Consider the following 26615-nt stretch of genomic DNA (forward strand, 5'->3'; position numbering starts at 1 on the left):
TAAACCATAAGACTCCAATGTTTTAACCTAGTGATCCAGTCGGTTTTGGGTGCGAACAGATGAAAATATAACTTCTTTTCACGATAAATCTTGAAATCTGCAGTCTCCTTGGCAATCATGATTTCAAGCTCGATTACACTTCCTAGTGCCATCTAGGGCCATGTACAGCTTCAAGAACTAGGAAGATTAATCAAGCTTGAAATCACGATCATTCTAAGAAACTAAAATGGCAAGATGTACAGTGAAAAAGGAGTTACATTTTGGTCAGTTCTCACCCAAAATCGATTAGATCAAATAATGGAAGACATGGATAAACCAATGGAGTCATATTGATTTAGCCTTTATATGCTTTTAGGAGCTTCAAAATTCCGGTCACCATTCACTTGCATTATATGGACCTACAGCTGAGATATTCTTAAAAAAATCTTCCTTTGTGTTCTGTAGAAGAAAGAAAGTCATACATATTTGGGATGGCATGACGGTAAGTAAATGATAGAGAGAATTTTTGGGTGAACTACTGCTTTTAAACAAGTGTTTTTCTTCAGCTTCTGTTTTGTCTTTTAATTCAACAAGAAATGGCATTCTCAAACTATTTTCCTTTATGTGATGTATTTCCAAAAATATTCAACTGTTTTTGCGTTACTGTGGTGGTAACAACCCCCAGTAGTCTACTCAAGGGGACAATAGAGTTACCTTCAACAGTTTGTGACATAAAACCAGATATTATTATTCAGGTAAGTTTCAATAGATATATCGACTTTAACTAATTTGCTCCACAATAATATTCTCTTCAAACTGCTCCGCCATTACAATAGTTGACTCGAAAGAGAAAAATCACTGTAGAAGTGGATAGTTCATCCTAATATCTGCTATAATGCCCCTTGTGTCAACGCTATGGTCTGCGATACGAACGTCTTTGTTACATATGTAACCTCGGTTCCCTGAGATGAAGGGAACGAGATATTGTGCAGCTACACATATAGGGAGTGCCTTCATACACAACCTAGTTGAAACCTCTCTAAAATAACACCAATATTCTAATATTGATTATGGTGTTTGAGCCCCGCCTGTTTTGGCGCGAAACTGTCCGCTATAAATACAGGTGTACAGACGCCTCAGAATGTCTGACTAAGAACAAGGAGCGCATAGCTCGTGCCTCAAGAACTTTGAGTCTTTTAGTGTGGCTAGTGTTCGCAATGCCTCATTCCCTTCATCTCAGGTTGGTCAGGAGGAGAGCACTCATAACGAATATATGAACTATAGTCATATAGTATGAATTAACACCTTATGAACCCTGTCGGGAAGGGAGTTTATTTATAATGAAAGTGCTTGCAAATTTATGGTACATTATAACGGCCTGATTGCAGGCGGTTTTGTAAATGATGGGGAGCACGAACTTAAAGGGAAGAGTATAAGAGTATACGCAGATATAGTTGCCACATACACTTTGAACATTGACGGGGTGAGTCCTGCGTCTAATCACTCTTGAAGAAATATTAGAATTTCATGTATGGGGCAGTTTATTGGGTCCTTGCCATGTAAGAGATCAGTGAACACCTTTCATTTTAGTGCGTAGAGGCGTCTCATGGCTCTGGCTTATAAAATGTTGTTTATGACTAAACGTGTCAGTTCTGGTGTGTGTAGTGTGCCCTGTTCAGGGGCCACACATGCAGGTTCCACAGCTGGGGCTGGGGATGCCAGATTGTGCCTCACACCTGAGAGGAGGTCCCTCCTCAGTGGTATTTCCCATGGTGAGCAAGCTGTACAGCATCTCCATCATTTCTGGAAACCATGGCTGGTTGGGCTATTTCGGCGCAACTAATAGAACCATTTCCTAGTCCTCTCTGACTTTGCATATGACAGAGTGAATAAGGCATACCGGAGGAAACGTATATTTGCGTTTCACCAGCCAATTGTGTGCCGTTGCATCCATTCCCATGCTGCCGTTTGACAGCGTCCGGACTGCTGGAACCATTCATTGAGGCGAGACTGTTCAGGTTCCTCTGGGGGAAACCATTCAGGGTGAAGCTCTTCGACCGCCCTTATTAGGATGTGGAGTATCTCCCTGTCAGTGGTGCATGCAGGTTCTACACCCTCGCTGGGGAGAGGGGCGGCAGCATCATCCACTGACCTCTTGACAGATACAGTGAGAGACATAATGACATCGTCATTATTATCCCCAGCATCAGAACCGCTGCAAGAGACGAGGCCGCCCGTGAGATTGAGGGGGTCGTGGGGTATGTGCCGCCACAAGGACCATCTCAAAGTCATCCTGCTCGACCTCGCGGCTCCGCCATGCCTCCTCGTGTGAATCCTTAGCTATCACAGAAGAGGTGGGTGGAAGGGTGCATGTGGCTGAATCATCCCTCAGAACGAGGATGATTCCCGAGCGAAGCATCTTGAGACTCATGCCGTCACAGTGAGGGCAGTCTGTCTCCATGATGATCTGATGGCGGGATGTGCCTCTCGCACAAGGAACACTTACGGAACGACATCTTTAAAAAGACGCGAACACATAAGTGACTCTTTTACATATATAAATATATAAATTAATATTTATATCACACAGTTTACAATACAAAATATACAATTGCTTTATAAGAATACACAAACCCTGCCGAAGCGCTGCGGAGATCAGGATACTAAGGCCCGTTCACCAGCGAAGCAGTGTGATGTTCACCGGAACACTGAAGGGGAGCGGAAAGTTTTCACGCAAAGATTCCACCCACTGACTCGTGTATATTGACAGCAAAGGTAGAGGGATTTTCGACAAGAGATGATTCTTGAAGAAATTCTGAGGAAATTGTGTCTGTGCAACTGTTTTTATAGCGGACAGTTTCGCGCCAAAACAGGCGGGGCTCAAACACCATAGCCAATATTAGAATTGTGGTTTATAATGGCCTGTTCACACTAAGTATTAATATTCAACAAACACGATTTCAAAATAGATTTTCTTTCAGCCCAATAAAAATTATAGTACCGTCTAACGTTGAATAAACCATTAATCTGGGATTCGTTTTTTTATTTTTATTATTCTTTCTTTCACTTTTGGTGTGAACAGATCGGAAGTTGACTGACCTATTTGGGGGTAAATTACATCAGATAAAAATCGTGCAGTTTTATTTGCATATAAACTTGACTAAATGTCACAATGGATAAAAAAAAAAGTCACAAAACTTACAAAGTAAGCACTTATAATAGCAGAAAAGACATTAAATAGTTTTTTTTGTGTGCTTATGAGATTGCAGATCCACAGTGCAACGAATTTTTATACAACACACATAAAAATGGGCAATCATATGGAGAAAAATAAAACCATTGTCTCTGGGTATAGTGATGTCATTTCCAGTTAACAAATGTAATACTACAGGTATGGCAAACCCAGCATAGGAACAGCTTGTTTGGTTCTTTACAGAATGGGTCAGATTTGGTTAATTTAGAAGTTATTTAGAACCTGTTAAAATATTTGCACAAATATTTTGTCAGGGATTAGACTAAACCTATCACATTGAGAATTCTCATCATCTTTTACCATTTGCTAAAAACTATACAATCATGACAGGCATCTTTTTGATTGAGTTATAAGCACATTCAGATTCTAACTTGCAATCATAGGACACAAGCAGCACAGCAATAATGCAAGATTCCATTCACAACATCTCATTTACAAACCAATATCACACATCTTTTGATGCATACTGTACTGTATTATTTGCTGAGAGAACAAAATGCTTGCCTTGTGGCATGTTTAATGGCCTGCAAGATAAAGATTCACAGAAATGAGCAAAGTCTGATAGCAGCAATAAATATCAGACCCATAGGACACTTGGACATAAGCGATGTATGCACATATAAATGCAAAATTGGATACATCACACAAGGTTCAGGACTTTAAATAATAACTTTATAACAAATTTACAAAGCACAATTATTATTAAATCAAACACAAGTATTGCTGAAACTTTGCGTACCTTTATAATGCACTTTCAAGATCCTGACCAAAAACAAAAGAAAAAACACAAGGCAACTGATGCATACAAATTACAAATATGAATTCACAATTTTTTTACCCACACTTAGTCATTCAAATGACATGGGCTTCAATATGATTTTTAAAAATAGCAGATTTCCATGCATTTTTAAATACAAGCAGTACAAAAAGACCATTCATGGAAAGTAAGAAAGTGTAGAAAAAACAGGGCAGAGCTTTAAGGAGTCTCAGGAATTTCCTGGTTTTGGGAGGTCAAATACGATTGGTGGATTGGTGGGCTGGAAGCTGACTGTACATGTGGAGGAGTTGATAAATGTTGTGTAGCCATCTGTCATGATGCCATACCCTGTGAGTGAGAGACAACAAGGTTAAAGAAATGTCATCTTGCTCTTCTGGGATGTTTGTGCATGTTCTCATTCAAACAAAGACATGATAGAATACACTTTTTAAATGTTGCCATGGAAATCAAAAGGTTACTTAGATACAGACCCTCATTCTGGCTAGATTCATTTATAAACTTGGATTTCTCATTGCCAGCTCACATAATTAACCAAGAAAACCTGAAATGCATGGGTACTGAAATCTGGTATAAACTAACTAACTGTCTGTTTGTCTAGTCTGTTTGTCTATGTCTAGCTAAGAAACGGTCTGTCTGTCTGTCTGTCTGTCTACTAACGGTTTCTGTCTATCTGGCTGTCGACTAACTGTCTACGTGTTTGTCTACTAACTTTGTCTGTCTATCCATTTGTCTACTGTCTGTCTAACAGTCTTTCTGTTTGTTAACTAACTGTGTCTGTCTGTCTGTCTACTAACTAAAAGTCTCTTTCTCTTTGTCTTCTAACTACCTTGCCTATCTGTCTACTAACTGTGTCTTTCTGTCTATCCGTTTCTCCACTAACTGTCTGTCTATTAATTAACTGTCTGTTTGTCTGTTTATTTGTCTACTAACTACATGTCTCTTTACCAGTCAGTTTATCTACTGTCTGTCGGTCTGTCTGTCTGCTTGTTTGTCTATTTCTGTTTGTCTACTAACTAACTGTCTATCTTTCTGTTTGACTAACTAACTAACTAACTAACTAACTAACTTCTTGTCTGTCCATCCATCTGTTGACGAACTCAGTGTTTCCCAACCAAGTGTTGCCACAGCACACTTTTTACGACCAAAAGAAATCTACGGCACACCATCTCACATAGGCTAACCATCGACAAATATTTTTCCTTTTCAAGAATGTCCATGTTTTCTGTCCATCTTAGTAGCGTGTTTACTTGTAATGTTTGAATTCGGCAATGCAAAATAAAACAACAAGTCACAGAGTGCTTGCTCAACTTTCTCATCGTCCATCATTTGGACGGACAGGGTTGTAAAAATTCTCTCATAATCTATTATTACCCGTCATTTTAATTTTCATATTGAATGATAATAAGACATTTAACAGCTTTTATTTTCGTTCACGTTTTCATTTTTAATCATGAACTTACAGGATGAGCATATAGCAGATTATGCATTTATTTATTTATGAAGAGAAACGATGAACAACAGAGGCACCACACAAAGCAGATTAATGTTTTTTTGCCCGCAGTGACAGCGGAGGCCACTAAAACACGACATATGAACAACACAATATTACAAAAACGATTAAAATATGAACAAAACACGTAAAAAAATGAACTGAACAGAAATCAATCGACAACTTAAAGCTTCCTCCTTGTCTGCATCAACTTAAACTGGGTGCTCGCATCAAGGGAGACTGATGCCGAGGCTATTGTCATTCGATTTTGCATCTTTGCCTCGGACAGACCACCTCTCGTGGCAGTTTTAATTTGGTTCTGGAGGCTGAACTCAGCCGTATAAATATCACTCACATTTGCACATTAATCATTGCTTTGCACATTCACAAAATTGACCGATTATGGTTTCAAAATGGCAAATTTCTCCCAAAGGTGAGGAGTTTGGATCCCTGAAATTATAATATTTTTTCATGCATTTATTTATTTTGTGGAATTTGATGATTTGACGGCACACCTGACAATCTTTCATGGCACAGTGGTTGGGAAACACTGTACTAACTAACTGTGTCTGTCTACTAACACTATCTTTCTGTATTTCTATTGTCTGTTTGTCTACTAACTAACTCAATGTAAGCATGTTGACTAACTGTGTCTGTCTGCATGTCTTTTAACTACCTGTCTGTCTGTCTGTCTATCTATCTGTCTGTCCATCTACTAACTGTGTCTTTCAGTCTATTTCTCCACTAACTGTCTGTCTTTCTGTTTGTCTACTAACTGTCTGTTTGTCTACAGTCGACTAACTAACTACCTAACTTTCTATCTCTGTCAACAAACTGTCCGTCTTTCTGTCTAACTTACTGTGTGTCTACTAACTGACGGTGTCTGTCTATCTGTCAACTAAATAACTGCCTATCTGTCTATAGGTTGTCTGCTAACTTACTGTCTGTTTATCTACAACCCCAATTTCAAAATAGTTGGGACAGTATGAAAAATGCTAATAAAAACAATGAGTGCTATATTGAAAGCACTACAACAAAACATTATATGATGTATAACTTGTGATTTTCTATGTTTGTTTGTTTGTTTGTTTTTCTTATGTACAGTAATTTCAAATAAGATGATTGCAACACACTCCAAAAAAGTTGGGACAGGAGCAATTTAAGACTTACATACAATTTGAATAGTTAAAATAACAAGGCAATGTGAAACAGGAGATGTTAAACGAGTGAGGCAATCGTGTTATAGTATATAAGGAGCCTCCAAAAACAGCCTAGTCCTTCAACAGCAAGAATCATTCGAGACTTGTCAATTTGCAAATAGATTCTTCAGCAAATAATCCAGCACTTTGAGAACAATGTTCCCCAAAGACAAATTGGAAAGACAAATCTCATCAAATCTCAGTGCATAAAGGGCAAGATGAAAACCACTTCTGAATGTGCATGATCAAATCACTGTCTTAAAAAGCATCATTCATCTGTAATGGATATCATCAACATGGGCTTGGGATTAATTTAGTAAAGCTTTGTAAGTCAACACCATTAACCACTGCCTCCACAGATGCAAGTTAAGACTTAACTATGCAAAGCAGAAGCCCTACATCAACACTGTCCAGAAGCGCTGCCGACTTCTCTGGGCTCTGTCTCATCTTAGATGGAATGCAGAACAGTGGATCTTGTGTTTTTTGGTCCGATGAGTTCACATTTCAAATAGTTTTTAAAAAACACAGCAAAGTGTAAAAATGTTGGAGCAGCATACACTGCCATCCAGCACCATCTTTTCCAGGGACGTCCTGGCATTTTCAGCAGGACAACTTCAAACCACATACTGGGCATATAAGCAGAGAGTGCGGGTGCTAGATTGGCCTACCTGCATTCCTGACCATCTCCAATTGAGAATATGTGGTGCATTATGAAGCGCACTAAATGGCATGAAGACCTCGTACAATTGTGCAGCTGAAGACCAGCATAATGAATGAATGGGGGAAAAATCTCACTTTTTAAACATAACAAACGTGTCTTCAGTGCCTAAATACTTAATAAATGTTTTTAGAAGAAATTTTGATGTTTCACTAACAAAAAAACTAACTAACTAACTCTGTCAACTAACTGTCTGTCTGATTGTCTATATGTCTGTTTCTCTACTAACTAATTAACTGTCTGTCTGTCTGTCTGTCTACTAACCTACAAACTATCTCTGTCTGTTTGTTTACAATTTGTCTGTCTATCTGTCTGTACGATCTTTCAATCTAACCAACTCTTTAAATAAATTTATGTAGAAGCAGTATTGAATCTCAAAGTTAATCTATCAGCCACAGATTTAAGCAAGGTCAAACGAGCTGTGGTGGGCCTGCAGCACACTATCAAATAGTGTTCAAAACATGCATGCACTTACCTTCGTGGATTCCCCCATATGTGTGGAGTTTGGGTTGGACCCTCTTTTGTACTGTGTTGAGCAGCTCCACACATCCAACTCTCTGGAGCTCTTTGGGCACCCAATCTCTGAACCCTGGACCAAGACCAACATCACAATCTTAGTGGCCCACCATCACATTTATGACTACATAAAAACAACAGTTCATGCACCAGACACAAACTCATGTATTCATACTTAATTTTTCGATGCTTACCCAAAGGAGGCCCATGTGTCATAAGAATATCTATATCTTCAGGGATCTGGTTCCACTTATCGAGGAGTGACTGGCCACGAGGCAAGTTAAAGCCCCATCCATTAAACCAGGGTGTCCTATGGGAACAAAGCACATTTTACACACTTCATAAATGTCGAAATCATCATACACATGCCTGCATGCTGTTCTCACACACATATAGCAAAGCTCGACAATATCCAGATGGCTTTTTTTTTTTTTAAACAAATATAAAAAAATCGAAATGCTTCCAGAGAATTGTAGTATCAGATTTGAGACCACGGCACAACCAAAGCTATTCATTTCAGTCTCCATCAGGGCACCCGGCAGTTCGCAGCAGAGCAGAGGTCATCTGCAGAGGAGGGAGATTGATCAAGCTGTCAGCACCAATGAGCAGAAGCATGTTAATAAGAGTTTTATTTCCCCTCTGGGACAGGCCTGCTGACAGCACACTGTAACCTGGGCCAGACCTTTATTTACCATTCTCAGACCCCGTCTGATAAGGGCCAAGTGTCTGGCCCCAGCTAGACAAGGCTGCGCAAGGCCAGGACTAAATGCAGGCCTTGGTAGAGAGGGCAGGAACTGACCTCATGCTGATAACTACGGCTGGGGATAAATGGATACGGTGCAGATAAATGAGCGTTAGAAGCACAACAGAGTACACTGCCAGCAGGGTTACATCTGCAACTGCGCTTTAAAAATGGCGCTATAGTGCAGGATTTCTATAACCACAATGCTTGATACAAACACAGTGGGCTTACAAATGTACAAAAATGTAAAAAGCTGTTAAAGAGCCTTATTCAAAGTAGGGATATTCAAATAGGCTTTCAAATTCAGTTAGTATTTCGATTTCCCAGTTGCACAGATGTTCAGTTTGGTGCATCACTAATTTTAAGTAAACTTTTGTAACATTTTATTTGTTTCTTGAAGTCAACTTAAACTATTAGTCAAGGCTTGTTACACCAACATAAGTTATAATTTAGTTTTAATGACTATTTTGTGTCCTAACCAAGTGTGATGCTCCAAGTTTCCGATTACAAGCAATTTGTCTGTCCACATTGAACAAGAAATCAATGAATGACAAAATACTGAAATAAATCACAATCTGCAATGGGAATTTTTAATGGACTCAAATTTGTCTCTTCTATACAAGATACTATAAACAGTAATACACTAACGGTAAATTAAACAATTCACAAATTCATACTAAACATAGACTGAACGTATTAAAAATAAAATATATATATATCTCATTTCATATTTGTATTTATTAAAATTTTATTTAAACAGTAGGTTACATGCACATAATTTGTTTCATGTTTTCACGTTTCCTTCTACAGTAAGCAATTTTTCACCGATGTTGATGTTTTTAAGTCTGCATTAGAACAGTTGGTCAGTCAAAAATCAAACTTTGTAGAAATAAAGCTTTAAATGGAAGAGAAACATGTGTCTTAGAGTTTCAAGCTGTTCACCACCAACAGTTTATTATTGTTATTTGTTAAAGATTAATAGATTTTAATTCAATAACATTAACTATTGTCGATTAAGGAAATTTCTTAAAATTTGAAACCCTAGTTAGAATAAAACATGCTGATTTTGCTAATGTACCTTTAAGACTTTGATATGTAAACAACATCTGTTATGATTGGCTGACCTCTTTGCTTGTGAAACCAGTAACTATAGTTAGAATAAGTTGCTGAACATGCAGTGAGAAGCAAACCAGGCCAATCATAATGAATGAATGTTGCATTTATACAGCCTTTTGGAAATACTACACTCAAAGCACTTAACACAGTGAACAGGGGACTCACAGTATATTATAAGTTAATATATTGAAGGTTTGGATGCTATAACATGACAGTTTTGAAATGACCTATTTTTGCAGCTTAGTTTCCATAAATGGTCTGGGTGGACAGGGGCGTGAGCTTTGTGCTGTAAACATTTGAGTAAGTCTTATTTTTAGAGAGCAAGGATAATCCTTTTTTCTCCAATATGTCCCCTTTGAAATTAGCCCCTTTTCCTATTAATATAAAACCAACTGAAACAAAAAAGAAGCATTGGGAAGAATGAGATTACAAATACTAAGTAGCTAAGTAGTAGTAGCAGCTAATAGCATTAATAAGTCTGAAGAGGCTTGATACTGCCAGTATTCACAGGCATACATGCACTGATCAACCCAGGGGTGGACTAGGAACAGAAATCGGCCCTGGATTTTACATGAGTGTTGCTGTCCTTTTTTGTATATCGCTGCCCCCTTCGGCATATCGCAGGACCATTTTGTGGCCCGTTCTGCATAACTTGACGGTCCATTTCAGTTTATCGTGGCCCATTCGCCCGTTTGGCCAGCCCATTGGGAAAAGTCCTGTTTATCCCGATGGCCAGTCCACCCCTGGATCAGCCACGACATTATAACCACCTGCCTAATATTGTGTAGTTCTACCTTGTGCTGCCAAAACAGTGCCAAACCAGAGCGATTATCTGACTTTGTCAGTTCGAACCAGTCTGGCCATTCTCTTTTGATCTCTCTCATCAACAAGGCATTTCTGTCCACAGAACTGCCGCTCACTGGATGTTTTTTGTTTTTGGCACCATTCAGAGTAAATTCTAGAGACTGTTGTGCATCAAAATCACAGTGAGATCAGCAGTTACAGAAACACTCAAACCAGCCCATCTGGCTCCAACAATCATGCCACAGTCCAAATCACTGAGATCACATTTTGTCCCCATTCTGATGGTTGAAGTGAACATTAACTGAAGCTCCTGACCCGTATCTGCATGATTTTTTGCACAGCTCTAGTGCCACATAATTGGCTGATTAGATAATCGCATGGATGCTTGTTGGTGCCAGACGGGCTGATTTGAGTATTTCTGTATCTGCTGATCTCCTGGGATTTTCACACAACAGTCTCTAGAATTTGCATCAGAAAAAATAGCATCAGAATTCCTAACCAGACGTGACACAATCATTTTCCAGCATCAGGTAATTTCTCCATCTGCACAATAACGTCCAAGCAGAACATACTGGATGTTTAATATACAGTTAAGCAGAATTTTGGCCAATTACTTTGATGACAAAGTAAAAAAAAAAAAAAGAAGCTATTTAGGCAAATATTCAAAGATTAGCTGCCATTTTACCACCAACATCCTTCATTAACTAAACTGAATACAGCACTCATTTATGTAGTGGACACTAAATGTCAATCATCAGAGGCTGGTTTCATAGATTTCCAGCATTACCCACTGTTTGTCTATCCATTAACGTTCCTTCATAGATCAGGCCATCTGAAGGGAGGGGGCGAAAGACTGGGGCTGATATTGGACAAAATAATGCCTGAACAGAGGAAATGGCTGCTGAGGTTTCAGTGCAAGTGTGCATGTATGTGTTGGGTAGCTGGGCCTGTCCACAAGTGATTGATGGAAAGGCAAATAAAGGCGAGTGGCTGCTTTTGGTGTCTGTGCACCAGGCCGATCCTCTGGGGTACAATCACTCAAACCCTGCAAAGATTTCCTGGAGCATTTAACTTGCACATAAAATGACAGCGTCTGAGTCGCGCTTCCATCCTCACATCAAGCTAGTCGTCATTAATCTGCCATTACATCCCAACACACACATAAAAACAATGGGAAGGATCACTTTCAAGAACAAAAAAAGGGGGGAATTGTGTGCAAATTCTCTCTCTGTAAGAAATACAGTTGTTGGCACCACTAGCACCAACAAAGGGAATTGCAAAGATAAAGTCCGTTTTAAAAACAGCTTTCTGAATATGCCATTGGTCAAACAAAGAGATATTCCTGCCCCAACTCATGTCATTTTTTTTTGTAACATTACTGGTGCGGGTCTAAGCGGGTCCCTCAAAACAAACTAAAACAAAAGTGCAACATAAACACAGTGCTTAGATAAGTTTTAGATAAAATTAACCTATGAATGATTTACTTATAGTTGTCTCTGCATATTAAGATGGGATAGAAGTATTTTAACACAGAAAAAGTTAAATACTTCACCTTTAAAGCTGCAGTGTATATTTTCTGCGCCACAAGCGTTACTGAACAGAATTGCAAAAATAAACAGTTTTCAAACAGATTTTCTGAATGCAGTATCTTCCAGTGGTTGAAAAAACACACAGTCCAACCCAAACTCACGCAATTGGTTGAGACAATGTTGCACTGTCTGTCTGATTGGGACACTCAAACAAAGCACTTTTTTGGAGAAATCAACCTATGAATGGTTTACTTGTAGTTGTCTCTGCATATAGACAAAAGCCCAATTAACAGTTCTCAAACAGGTTTTTCAGTAGCCAAAGCAGATATCTAGAGTCAGTGCTAGGAAGTAACGTATTACATATAATATGGATTACGTAATCAGATTATAAAAATCAAGTACTTGTAATTGGATTAAATTACATTTAAAAATATTTGTAATCAGACTAGTTACTTTTTTTATAGATTAAGTAATAACAAGGCAACGGCAATAAATTGTTAATAATTTACTGATCATCCTAATCATTCTCTTTTTTCAATCTTTAAAAATTTTCAACATCAAATTAAAATTGAAAACGAGCAAAGCACTTTATCTCCAATACCAAATAATTTTATTAGGCAACAAAACATTAAAAACTCAACGCATATCAGCAGACTAGCTGCATTTTGTCAGGGCATGTGAACAAACACAAACCAGTATCTTATTTAAGTGATACTAAATTGGCAGTGGCCAATTAGCTTCAGTCATCCTTATATGATTTTTTGGGATATTTTTTTCCATTTGGATTCTTACTTTTAAATAGCAGATTTCAATAGCAGATTTCAATCTTGGATATGAGCTGTGCTCCAGTTCCTTTTAAGCATTATATTATATTGTACTTTATATTGTAATAACGTTTGTTAAGGTAAGACGAATAAAAACGACTTTAAATGGATATCTATGGTATAGAATAAATTAAATTATTGCTAAATTACTACTTAAATTATTAGTCCACATACAGTAAATACATATTCAATTTTCAAACTTATTAACAGTTGATTTAAATCGACCAAGTTACTGCATTCAGCAAGGACCATTCATCCCATTAGATCTTCAATGGTGATCTTGTTCATGTAAGATCATTGTTAGATAATTTTTGGTCTCAGTGGTTGCACTTTGGAAATTAAAAACAGTCATTTGCTATTGGAGTTTGTGCGATTCATGAAAATGTTAAATCTACCAATACCAGCTACGTGGCAAATGGGTCTTACAAGAGCAAACGCGATAACAATGACGGTGTTTCCTGAAATGCTATTCATGCCATATTCTTTATGTTGACTACACATATAGATCAGTTTATTACTTTATTGCTATTTTGTAAAAAATCAAGTTCATATTGGCCTACTTATTAACATGACAAAACAAAATGTTAAAAAAAAATTGTATAACATTTTTATAAAATGTACACAGAAATCGAGCAACACGACAAACTCTTCCATTACAATGACTGCCGTCATTCACTGCAGGTTTACACTGTATGAGACCTGTATTTCGACACGAGCTCAATGACACTCCACACAAAGTTCTGCATTCTCATAAAAGCTCTCATTAAAAACAAAGCATAATAAATCAATAATTTCAATAATTTACACCCTGTCTATGCCTTGATTAGAACAGGAGCGTTTTAGTTTTGTCGTGTTGCTCATTTGCGGTGTATTTAACGTCTACGTTCAAAGTGAGCGGTGCAATATGCAATAAATCCAAAATAATTACAAAGTGCTTTCGCTCTTGTTCTACTTTTCAAGTGTCAGGTGATGTTTCTCCAGTATTAATTTTCGTGTGCCACGCGAAAAGAGCAAAAACATAAAACAAGCATCTGGGCATTCAGACGGGTTAACGCTTGCGCATTAGGATCAGTTGTCTTTACTGATAAGAAGGAGGACTAATCTAAGCGGCCCTGATTGGCCATTGCCGTTTAATTACTCAACGGACATGTTAGTGATTGTTAGAATACTCAACCACTGCAAAAACACGTTGTAAATAGAAACCATTCATGCAACAGGAGCAAACTTAAATTGAACGCGGCAGCCGTAATCGCGATTAGTTTTTCCGATTAATTGTGCAGCCCTACCTCTGATATACGTTCGGTAAATCTTCTAGTATTTTGAAAGAGAGGGGGAGGTTTGCATGTATTTCACTCAGAACTGATACTCGCTACTAGTCAGCCAAGTGTAGATGGAGTGGTCTGGCAGTCAGTTTAAACTTTGTCATGAAACTTGACATACAATTTGACACAATTGTTCCTTGTGTGATTTGGTGGAACTCTGCAGTTTTAAAATATTCTGCTCTTTTACAATATTCTTGAAGATCAAAAGTTAATATATTGCACCTCAGCTTTGGAATAGGTGATGGACTACGAGTAAGCAGTGAGGGTTAAATGGAGTGGTGGTGGTGTAGTGGTCTAAGCACATAACTTGTAATCTGGTAATCAGAAGGATGCTGGTTCAAGCCCCACAGCCACCACCATTGTGTCCTTGAGCAAGGCACTTAACTCCAGGTTGTTCCGGGGGGATTGTCCCTGTAATAAGGGCTCTGTAAGTCGCTTTGGATAAAAGCGTCTGCCAAATGCATAAATTAATGTAAATGTAAATGTGTTTCAGTGTTTTTAGATTAAGTAATCCAAATGTACTAAAAAGTAATCAGATTAGATTACCCCAAAATTGCAATCTATATGATTATGTTACTGATTGCATTTTTGTCATGTAATTTGTAATCAGTAACTGATTACAATTCACAAGTAATCTACCCAGCACTGTCTAAAGAGGCTGGATTGAGGGCTTGTAAGCCTGTTGTAAGGCAGGTTCTTACCAGACATCACCGGCAACAACATTGCCTATGGGCACAAACCCACCTTCGCTGGACCAGATAGGACTGGCAAAAAGTGTTCTTCAATGACAAGTTACAGTTTTGTCTCACCACGGGTGATTGTTGAACTCGTTTGATGATGTTTATCATTGAAGGAATGAGCATTACACCGAGGCCTGTACTCTGGAGCGGGATCGATTTGGAGGTGGAGGGTGCGTCATGGTGTGGGGCGGTGTCACAGCATCATCGGACTGAGCTTGTTTTCATTGCAGGCAATCTCAACGCTGTGCGTTACAGTGAAGACATCCTTCTCCCTCACTTGGTAGCCTTCTTGCAGGTTCATCCTGACCCTTAAGCATGACAATGCAACTAGCCATACTGCTCGTTCTGTGCATGATTTCCTGCAAGACAGGAATGTCAGTGTTCTGCTATGGCCAGCGAAGAGCCTGGATCTAAGTCCCATTGAGCACATCTGGGACCTGTTGGATTGGAGGGTGAGGGCTAGGGCTAGGGCCATTCCCCCCAGAAATGTCTGGGAACTTGCAAGTGCCTTGGTGGAAGAGTGGGGTAACATCTCACTGGCAAACCTGGTGCAGTTCATGAGGAGGAGATGCACTGCAGTAATTAATAATTAATGTAGCTGGTGGTCACACCAGATACTGACTGTTACTTTTGATTTTGGCCAATGCCGATAATCGCAAAATATCGTCAGATATGTCACTAGAATATAACATAAAAAGTGTAGAAAATTAGATTAAAATAAAGATTAATATAGTCAATAGCTGATATACTGCAGATGTCATATAATTTAAATAATAATGTAAAAATATAATAATATTTAAAATACAATAAATGATACAATATCAAATTATATACAAGTGCTTTTTATTTGAAAAACAAAATATTATTTTACAAAAAATATTTTTTTTAAATTCACCAAAAAACAAATGTGCATTTTTCCACTGACAAGGCTGTTGACAGATTTGAAACTAACAAGTGAGCACTTCTAATAATCGCCCCAGCACACCAAATTATTTGCCAATGCCGATAATCTCATCTAAATACATTACTACTACTGATAGACATAACAGACATAAAAGGAAAGTATACAAACCAAGAAAAGAAACAGAAAAGTTGAAGCTGTAAAACTAGAATCAATATAAAAGTTATATAAAAAATTATCTTTCAAAAAGAGAGAAAGAACTGTGTTCTGCAGTGAGACGTGAATGTATATATGTTTCTGTGAACATGTGTTTAATTTTGGCTGTGACAGCACTTTGTTTTGATGAACTCTCTGTGACCTGGACACAACACACAAACATTGGCACACAGGGGCAGACGGCAGTACTGTGGCTGAGCCTCAGAAACACACCCCAACCCCCAACATACACACTCTGTGTGCTTACTGAGGAATTAGTGTGCCACTCTGATGCACAGGCCTGCCAGTCCTTCAAACACCTCACATGCAAAAAGGATTAATGAAATATTTATCTGTCCCTGACAGCAGGATGGCAAGAAAGAGCGGGATCAGAGAAAGAACGGCGTGATTCTGAAAGTGATGCTGGAGAGGAGTGTTACAGGTCAGGAGAGAAAGAGAGAGATGGAGAAAGAAAATTCCTGTATAGTGTTATTCTGTAAGGCAGTCCAATAGAGTGACAATAGCATCTCCAAGCAACAAATTCATTCAATCTGGTTCAAATGTCTAATGTTTTTGGATCTAAAAGTGTACAAAATGGGCAGTCAAGCTCCAATAAGAATAAAAACCACCATAAAAGTAATCCGTATGAATTGTGCGCCATGTTCTTTTCAAGTCATACGATAGATTTGCGGGCGGAGCGGTCCAATAAGTGGTGTTTTCCACTGAAGGTGATTAAATTAGAAACATTTTCATTTTGGGGCAAATGATCCCTCTAAGGCTTGTTCACACAAAGACAGATAAGACTTCACACCAAAGACAGTTTTTGGTTAAACTATTCACACCTTATTCAAATGTTGAATTCTTGTCACTCTCTGAAAAAATTTATATCATGTTTGACATGCAAATATAAATAAAACAAAAGCCAGCTTATCAATAATTTTTTTGTAATTTCTTTTTTAAACACCTGACATAATTTCTGTACGATATTTCAAATAAGTAGCTTAACTTTAAGCTGTTCTCGCTTTCATAGAACTGGAGTTTACCGAAACAGGAATCTTATGTTCACTATAGCCTTGACAATAGGGATAAATTAAAGCCACGTCCACACTAATATTTTTTCGTTTGAAAACGCATCTTTTTCTCTGCGTTTTTGACAGCAAAAGCTGAGCTTTTCGAAAACACTCTCCAAAGTGGATAAACTATAAAACGCCTTCTTCGTGTTGTAGTGTGGACAGGGGAAATGGAGATATCTGAAGAAGATATGTGTCAGTCATGTGATCCATTCAACACAAATCACTCAAGGTTGTTGTGCCTGCTATCCAGTTTGAAAATGTTGATAATGTTTTTAAAAGATAAATGTTACTTTGTACAAACTCCTCATTGCATTCCTTCAAAGGCAATGGGAAGTTTACTCAGAATTGCTGTCCGGTGACAGAACATGAGAACAATTGCGTTTCAGACCGTACGTAGAACCGCATTTGTTTTATTTATTTTTTTGCATTTTGAAAATGAAAATGCCATTTTCAAATGTATCTGGAATAATGTTAATGCTTTAAATGTTGCTCCTCTACAAACAATACACTTATTTTAATAATAGGTAATTATATATAAAGTAACTTTAGACCACCAAGCTAGACTAATCCTAGACAAAATATGTTGCGTCTAAACAATGCCTTGAAAGAACACAGAAATAGCACTATTCAATCCTCTCGAGAGATGAAATAAGGGTTTCAGGGATCACTCTACTCCTGAGGCCAGTAAAAAGATCCAAAATATTTTTTTTTGAGAGAAACTTCCACATGGTCAACATCTTAGCCAACGTACACTAGTGGCCAAAAGTTTGGAATAATGTACAGATTTTGCTGTTTTGGAAGGAAATTGGTACTTTAATTTACCAAAGTGGCATACAACGGATCACAAAATATAGTCAGGACATTACTGATGTAAAAAACAGCACCACTAGGAAAAAAGTTATATTTGATCAAATCTAATTTGGCCCCATTTCCAGCAGCCATCACTCCAACATTTATCCTTGAGTAATCATGCTAAATTGCTAATTTGGTTCTAGAAAATCACTTGCCATTATATCAAACACCACTATTTGAAAGCTATTTGATTTGTTAAATGAAGCTTAACATTGTCTTTGTGTTTGTTTTTGAGTTGCCACAGTATGCAATAGACTGGCATGCCTTAAAGGGGACCAATTATGCTAAATTCACTTTTACATGGTGTTTATACATAAATGCGAGTCGGCAATTGTGTGTACACAACCACCCTACAATGTTAAAAGTCCATCCACTCCTTATATTTCTATTAATCAAAAACAGTGTGTCAAAATAAATGGTTTTCGGTTTTTGAATAAACAGCCCAGTGTTTTGGTCCTCATAGCCGGCTGCTTCTTAGCTGCTACACCCACTTCTTTTTCTTCTTCCTCCTCCTCATCATCCTCCACTCTGATGCATAAAGGTGGCTTGAATTTATCCTTCGAGTTTGCCACCATCTAAACCTCAATCTGACTTTTGATCACATCAAGGTGTGCGGCATCAATGTGGTCTACCTTATAGCGCGGGTCAAGGAGGGTGGCTTTGCGCATCAACTGAAGGGTCGAGTTTGAGTAGAGTTTCTCCAAGATCCCCCTTTTAGTTTCTGACATCATCTTTATATCAGTCTCCTCCTCCTTCAGGATATCCTTCATAAGATGCCGCATGGGCAGCAGAGATGAGAATGTCACGTAATTCTCAGATGATAAAATAACAGTAAATTCTGCGACAGGTGTCAACCCATCCTTGACAGCCTCTAGTACAGCAATGTCCTGCCAAGTCACATTTGCAAGTGTGCAACGGCTCTTGTCATCAGCAAAAACACATTTGATTGCAGGGAGCTGTTCCAAGATTTTAACTATCATTGAATAGATTGATCCCCAACGAGTTGCACAATCTTACAATAATAATAATAATAATAATAATAATTTGCCTAATATTGTCATTAATTAACGTACAATTAGGATTAGGCTATTTCTAGTCTAAGACTGACATTGTCATTAACATTAATGTATGGGCCTTGAGAAATATTAAGCTAATAAATTAAGAATTAAGAAAAATGTTGCTATACTGTTATCAGCATTTGTTGAGGTAGATTCAGCTGTTCCTGTGCCTTGCGGAGCTCTCGTCGTCTCTGAGAGAATGCGCCGTTAATGAAGTGACAGATGCCAAAAGCTCGATCAGTTTTTGCTTTCTCCTTATGTAGTGAATAATTGACTGCCACATTCAAGTTATGGGCAAAAGAGTTTAGCCATAGCCATTTGATCTCTCGTATGGCCGCAACAATATTGGCCCCGTTGTCAGTAGTGATAAATTAAATTTTACTCTTTTATATGTCCCAATCGTGCATGACCTCTGTCAGCCCCTCAGCTAGTATCTCTGCAGTGTGGTTCTCCAGGATGAATGTCATTTCGAGACATTTTGCCTCCAGTTTCCAATCCTCCGAAATATAATGGACTGTCACAGACATGTAGGGGGTCATATTTATGCTTTATGCTCTGTGGTCAAAGCGAAAAAGTCTTTTTCAAATCTTTAGTGATGCTCTCCCTCATTTTATTGTATAGATCAGGGATAGCAGTGTTGTTGAAGTACTTGCTCCCCGGCAGCTCATACTGTTTGGCAAAGGTTTGAAGTAGTTCTCTAAAACTTGCCTTCTCAACTGCATGATAGAAGACCATCTCCTTTGCAATATTCTTGGAGACAGCTGCTGTGCACTGAGCCCACCTTTCGCTGTTTCATTTGTACATAGTGCTTTTTGTAAAAGCTCCGAAGATAGATGTCTGACTTTGATCTTTTGGCACGCAAATGTACATATAGGTTTGTGGTTTGAGACTCCTTCACCAGCACAACTCGCCATTTGAGTCTGGTTTAAAACCTAAATATTGCTAAATAGGTGACGTGATATTTTCTTTATCACCAACTCAATCTTTGTTTGTAAAATGATGGACAATGATAAATGAGCAAATAAGTAAATTATTGCCCCTCCCCCACGTAATAATATTGTGTATTGGCGATCTCACAAGCTGACGATAGGACGATCGGACTATGGAGAAGATCGCACAAAACTAAAGGCTATACAATTAAATTGAAATTGTCAAAAAACTGAAAATTTCATACAAAGGTGTACACCACAGTCATCAAAAACAAAGGACAACTGGCTCTAACAAGGACAGTAAGAGATGTGGAAGGCCAGATGTACAACTAAACAAGAGGATAAGTACATCAGAGCCTCTAGTTTGAGAAATAGATGCCTCACATGTCCTCAGCTGACAGCTTCATTGAATTCTACCCGCTCAACACCAGTTTCATGTACAACAGTAAAGAGAAGACTAAGTGGTACAGTCTGTATGGGAAAAATTGCAAAGGAAAAGTCACTTTTGAAACAGAAAATCAAAAAGAAAAGGTTAGAGTGGGCAAAGAAACACAGACATTGGACAACAGATCATTGGAAAAGAGTGTTATGGATCTTAACCCGATTGAGCTTTTGTGGGCTCAGCTAGATTGTAAGTTGCGTGAGAAGTGCCTGACAAGACATTCACATCTATGGCAAGTGCTACAGGAAGCGCAGAGTGAAATGTCACTGTAAGGGGGTTTAGATGGGCAAGGAGGAGGTGAGAACCAGCTTGTCAATATAAATCAAAATTTTATGAAAACTTAAACCAAAAGCACAAACATAAACACACACATGACGGACATGCCCGTAATTCTCTCTATCCCAAACCATCGTCACCGGCCACCTTTATCCCTCATGCACCCCATCAGGCCGATTGGGGACCGGGCGTGCGACATTCTAGCCCAGCCCAGCCCAGCCCCCTTTGCTCCACAGTCACATATCTGGACAAACTGACAGCTTGAATGTCAAGGATCTGCAAAGCTGGCATTGCTACACGTGGAGGATTTTTTGATGAGAACTCTTTGACGTAATTTAAGAAGTTCTGAAATTTTTCACATTATTAATGTCCTGGCTACATATTGTGATCAGTTGAATGCCACTTTGGTGAATAAAAGTACCAATTTTCTCTTTTTTAGCCGCCAGTGTCTCTGTACAGCTTGCACAACCTTTTCGACTCAGCCAACACTCTTTCACTCTGCATGTGCCCTGACAATGCCCTCTACCCCCCTTTCCCAATCCATCTTGCCTGGTACCACAACCGCCGTCAGCCATCAGCTAGCCCAGTGGAGGAGATGTCAGCTGTTAATTACTGCTGACAAATGACGGCACCTACAGGCCAGGGGTCAGCTTACAATCAGTGACGTGAAAAGGTAGCTTGTCAGCAGGAGCTGGAAAGGATTGTTGCTTCTATAGAGGCTTCTGTTGATAGCGGAGTAGACCGGATGCAGGAGGTAATTAGATTTATGCACTGTATGCGAATTGCTGTTTCATGACAAAAGACAGTCGGTTTCAAGGTCAATGATGAAATGAAAAATTGTTTCCAAGATGAGCATCTGGTACATCACACAGCAAACACCCACTTTCATTCGTATTTTTTCACACTTCAGGGATCATACAAACTAGGGCTGTTGATACAATCATATATCGCAATGCTTTTTCAAAATGCTATGTGTATTGATAATTTAGCACCCTGTATTGATATTTTTGTCCATCTATTTTTTCATTCATATAATGTCCTACATTTCAATAATGCAGAAGCAAGTCATCTAAATAAACACCTACTCAAGCTGCATTTCCATCCAACTATTTTTGCTCATCAAGCATTTCCTTTCAGGATACCTTATGCGCAAGAAATCCTGAAAGGAAATGCTTGATATGTGAATAAGCTATCAAAATTAGCATAACATTTTATGCGCTAAGAGGAGGTGGATTTTCTGGAGTTTCACATTAGTTAAAATGCACATTAATGTGATGGAAAAGACATTCACATGAACGATCACGTGTCATGGTCATTTGGAAACCATGATGGCGCTCGTCGGATGGTATAGGTGTGCGAGAGCTTGACATGACTGGCTCAACGAAAGGCCACACAATTCTACAAACATAGCTCTTGTCAGTTGAAAGTGCATAACCCACAGAGGGTCCTCACAATCCACCAGCACTTTTTTGAGCGAGGGTGCTCCCATGTATATGGAGGCTGTTGGTGAATGGGAATAGCCATTTGAGCCCTCGTTTTGTGAGCTATTGCATTCTGCGACATCTCCTGGCAGCATTTAATAACATATCGTACAACTGTCCCCGAAGCAAAGAGGTTGTTTAGCTGCTCCATGACAAAAAGGCATGCTCTCTCAAGATAATGCGCATTTTCAGTTCATGGAAATGCGCAGTGTTTCGCATTTTCTTTAGAAGAATTTTCAGAAAAGAACATTAAAAATGCGAAAATTTTTATGGAAGCCCAGATTCTAAGAGTGGCTTTTTTTTTCTTTCCCGCAGATTCTCTCAAGCATATACTGGATTTCATTTGTGCAGTTTCAATCACAATTAAATTCTGATATTGGGACACGTCGCAAGTGCGTTCACATTTATCGAAACAACTATGCACTATGAGTGTCAGTCTGATGCAGACCCTGTCAACATGTTCTTATTGATTTATTCAATAGCAGACCTTCTAACACTACTGAGGTATGTCTAAGTGTGTAAATCGGACGTTTCATCAAGATACATTCTTGAATCGATTCTCTTGGCCTGCGATCCTATATATGCTGATACGTCAAAGTCTGCCGTGATACAATTTAATATGTGCCTATTTTACACACTCAACATGAATTTTAGTTTTTGCCCTGGAATGCAACCAATATATAATTTGTTTATTTTATTCAGTTCTCTGTATACACATTGGGACATCTGAAACATACACATTGGGACAATTGAAAGCACTTACATACCCATGACTTGTTTCCAACCATCCATGGTTTTCTTGGCTACAACTACCACAGTTGTAATGAAAAATTCTGTTACAGTTAACTGGAATAAATGTTAGTAAGGGTGTTGATGTGTAGATATGTAAAGTCTTATAACTGATGCTAGTGCTGGGCAGCAGGTGATTGCTCTTTCCCTCATTAGTGCTGTTCAGAATGTCGGTGTTGTTATCCATAAAATTGCACACACAAAATTATTATTTTTACTTAGCATTATATTTACTCAGATTCTCAGGGAAAAAAGATAAATATATATAAATATATATAATTTTTTTAATAATAATTGTAGCATGCAAACAGGCAATTCTCTGTGTACCATTGAGGCTTCCAAAACTAATCTGGAATATTTATAAAATGACGCAAATAATTTAAAAATGCCAAACATGTTTGCAAGTTTATTTCAAGAAATAATAAGCCTATTCACACTGAAAGTAACATGAATTGCCTATGCAAAATAAAATTAATTGCAAAAATGTAACTGATATATTCAGTCTCCTGGATTGCATATATATATTTATCAAGGTATACTGACATTTGATCCAACAGTTTATATATTCCATTGCACAGCAAAAGAAACAAAATGCATTGTTTAGTTTCATGCAAGACATTCCCGCTCAATGGCCCTTATTGATGAAACATGAGAAGAACGAAATACTATGCGAATTGATCGTAAACCATTGTTACAATTCAATTCAACTCACCAATTAAATGCAACAATTTACGGAAGAATGGTTTTACAAATAATTAATTTAATGTTAAAATTTAAAATTTAAAATTAAACCCACAATGCTTCAAGACGAAAATGGAGAAGTATCTACTATGTTATCGCCAAACTTTCATTCAGAATCTTTTAACAAACATATAATGTTAACCAGGAGATGAAGCTGTTCACTGTTCAATATTGTTTTAATGGCAGAAAAAACAAGGCACACCCCCACTATCTTGAGAATAATTCCTAAGAGGATTAGACAGCCTTTGATTTTCAAAAGCCAAACCGCCTTCTGGCACAACCAGCTTACTGGTTAATCAAACTAATCACAGCTGCAAGCTGGAATATATGCCACAAATATCTGTACGGATATCAGCCGTAGCATAAGTCGGATTACCAAATGCACCATTATCAGGATAGCTGTTGTCAAGTTATATGAGATAGTCTAATTTCTATTGGATGATCTGATTATATTTATGATGGTAAATCTGAGATTTGACTGGTCCGATACAGAGAAAAATCAACATTATCTGCCACAGCCATGTCACAGCCAAGGTCAACATACTGATGGGAGTACCGCCATGACATGGAACACCAATAAATAAATGGACATAAAACAGGGGAGCTTTTCTTCTACCTTGGACCAGACAGGAGTTCGGTCTGAGTCAAGCTTGAGCGAGCTCTTTGTAGGGAAGAAGAATGAAGCCATGTAAATGACCTCCTTGATACTTGAGGCCCAGGGTCATGCAGGTCAGAGCGACCCACTGCGAGCATGTCCTTAGAGGGGTGCACCAGGGTCGGCCTCACGTTTTGATCCTGGCTAACAACAAAGCACCAGGATGTGTTAGAACTAAAAACACTTCCTGCAGGAGAGGCTGGGAAAATCATGACAAAAGGGCATCCCCCCAAGACCACCCACCTTAGATGTCTGGCTTTCCCACTTCTTACCAAAATTAGCATTCTAATTTTGGCTGAATAAAGAACAGATATTGCAGATACCCTATACAGTTTTGTATTTGGTTGTTTTTGTCTATATGCAATACAATCACATCATCGATCTTTTCAAAACATATGCTCAAAAAGATTGGCTCAAATATTCCATCTAGCATGCATTTGCAGAAAATATTTAACAATTAGCTAAGACAAATGGTTACCAGGAAATGGATGACAATAAAAACCTTTTAAAATTTGTACAAATTGCTAGTTTCATTAGGGATGCACCAATACTGATATTTGGGAGATACTGCTAGCCAATTAATATTTTTATATATCATTAAGAATATGATTGTCATTATTATAAACCTAGTTCTGTCAAGTTTTTTTCATTGCTCCATAATTTTACAGGAAATTTTGGCCAATATCAATAGCCAATATAACATGATGGTTGCTTTTATAAACCTAAACTGTTTTGCATGTTGTTTTTCTTCTTCTAAAAATAGAAGAAGGATTCCACAAATAATTTTATCTCATAATAATAGCCGATCATAATTTCTTTTCTTACAGAAAAACAATACGATGGTCGCTCTTATAAATCTATACTGATTTGTCTGTTGTTTTTCTCTTTGTTCTCACAATGTAAAATTTTCCAGACTTTTACATTCAATTTTAGCTGATAACGATATTCAATAATAATTTTTATCTTACAGATAAACAATGTGATTGTTGCTGTTATAAATCTATACTGTTTTGTCTATTTTTTTTCTTCTCTTGTTCCCACTTCAGCTCCAGAATATACAATTTTCCAGACTTTCGCATGATTTTACATTAGATTTTGGCCTATATCAATAGTTGATAATTATTTTTCAGATAACAAAATGAAGGACGCTCTAACAAATCTATAATGTTTTGTCTGGTTTTTTTCTTTATCACTCAGGCTCCAGAATGTTCAATTTTCCAGACTTTAACATGATTTACATTAGATTTTGTCCAATACTGTTAGTCGATAATATTTTTTTATTTTACAGATAAACAATATGATGGTTGCCATTATAAAACTATACTGTTTTGGTTGTTGTTTTTCTCTTTGTCACACTTAAACTCTAGAATTTTACATTTTCCAGACTTTTATGTGATTCAAGTGAAAATATTACATCAGGCATCAAAACATTATCACATACAATTGATTTTGGGTGTGTCTCAAATCAGCTCCCAATCAGGGCACCAACCAGGGAGTGAGACATTTTTAGGGCTGTCCAATTAGCAAAATCATTCCAGTGCACTGAAAAGATCGCTCCCTAAAAATTCCAACAATGCACTGTAAAAAACCAGGGCGCGTCGTTTCTCAATGTTACATTTATGCATTAGGCATACAGTGCATTCAAGGTATACATTTTATCAGTTTGTGGGTTCTCTGGAAATAAAACCCATGATCTTGGCATTGCTAGCCCATGCTCTATCAGTTTAGCTACAGGAACCCCATGTTCCCTGACAGGCAATGTCATCATGTCATCTGAAGTCTATCAAGTCGTTTGAAGATGACTGCATGTGCAAAAGTAGTGAATATTAGTCTTTAGAAGAAGATGTAAAAATATATCTTTTTATAATAACACCATGTTATAATATCTCCAACAAAAATGTTTTGCGAGCGAACATTTAATTGTGTCATATGTGTCCCAACATTCAATGGATGGGAACCCTTGCCAGTGCCCAAAATCATATTCAAGACATACTGATTTATGACATAGAGAGAAAGGGAGCAAGATGGTATGCACCCTTTATTAGCTGGAATAATAAAACAAAAAAAGACTGGGGGCAGTGATGAGACTTGTTTTAAAACTGCTAAGTTGCGCAAAATAATTTATATGCTTCACCTTTAAATAAGGACTATAAGATATAAGAATATTTTTTTATTTTCCTTGTCCACACTGAGCAACTGTCATGAATTTCCATT

The 26615-nt window shown here is 37.9% G+C and overlaps 1 protein-coding gene across 1 annotated transcript in view; it reads right to left on the minus strand.

Moving 5' to 3' along the window:
• Nucleotides 1-3092: 3092 nt before the first annotated feature.
• mpped2 (metallophosphoesterase domain containing 2b) overlaps nt 3093-26615 on the minus strand; it is a 31294-nt gene continuing 7771 nt past the window's right edge. Inside the window, exons 5-7 of the mRNA XM_052119976.1 lie at nt 8127-8242; nt 7892-8005; nt 3093-4337 (exon numbers count right to left, since the gene is read on the minus strand). Of these exons, the coding sequence (XP_051975936.1) occupies nt 4219-4337; nt 7892-8005; nt 8127-8242 (349 nt within the window). The 3' untranslated portion in view covers nt 3093-4218. The remainder of the gene's footprint in view (nt 4338-7891; nt 8006-8126; nt 8243-26615) is intronic.

This window comes from Xyrauchen texanus, chromosome 46 (genome assembly GCF_025860055.1).
Source record: "Xyrauchen texanus isolate HMW12.3.18 chromosome 46, RBS_HiC_50CHRs, whole genome shotgun sequence".
Taxonomy (NCBI): Eukaryota; Metazoa; Chordata; class Actinopteri; order Cypriniformes; family Catostomidae; genus Xyrauchen; species Xyrauchen texanus.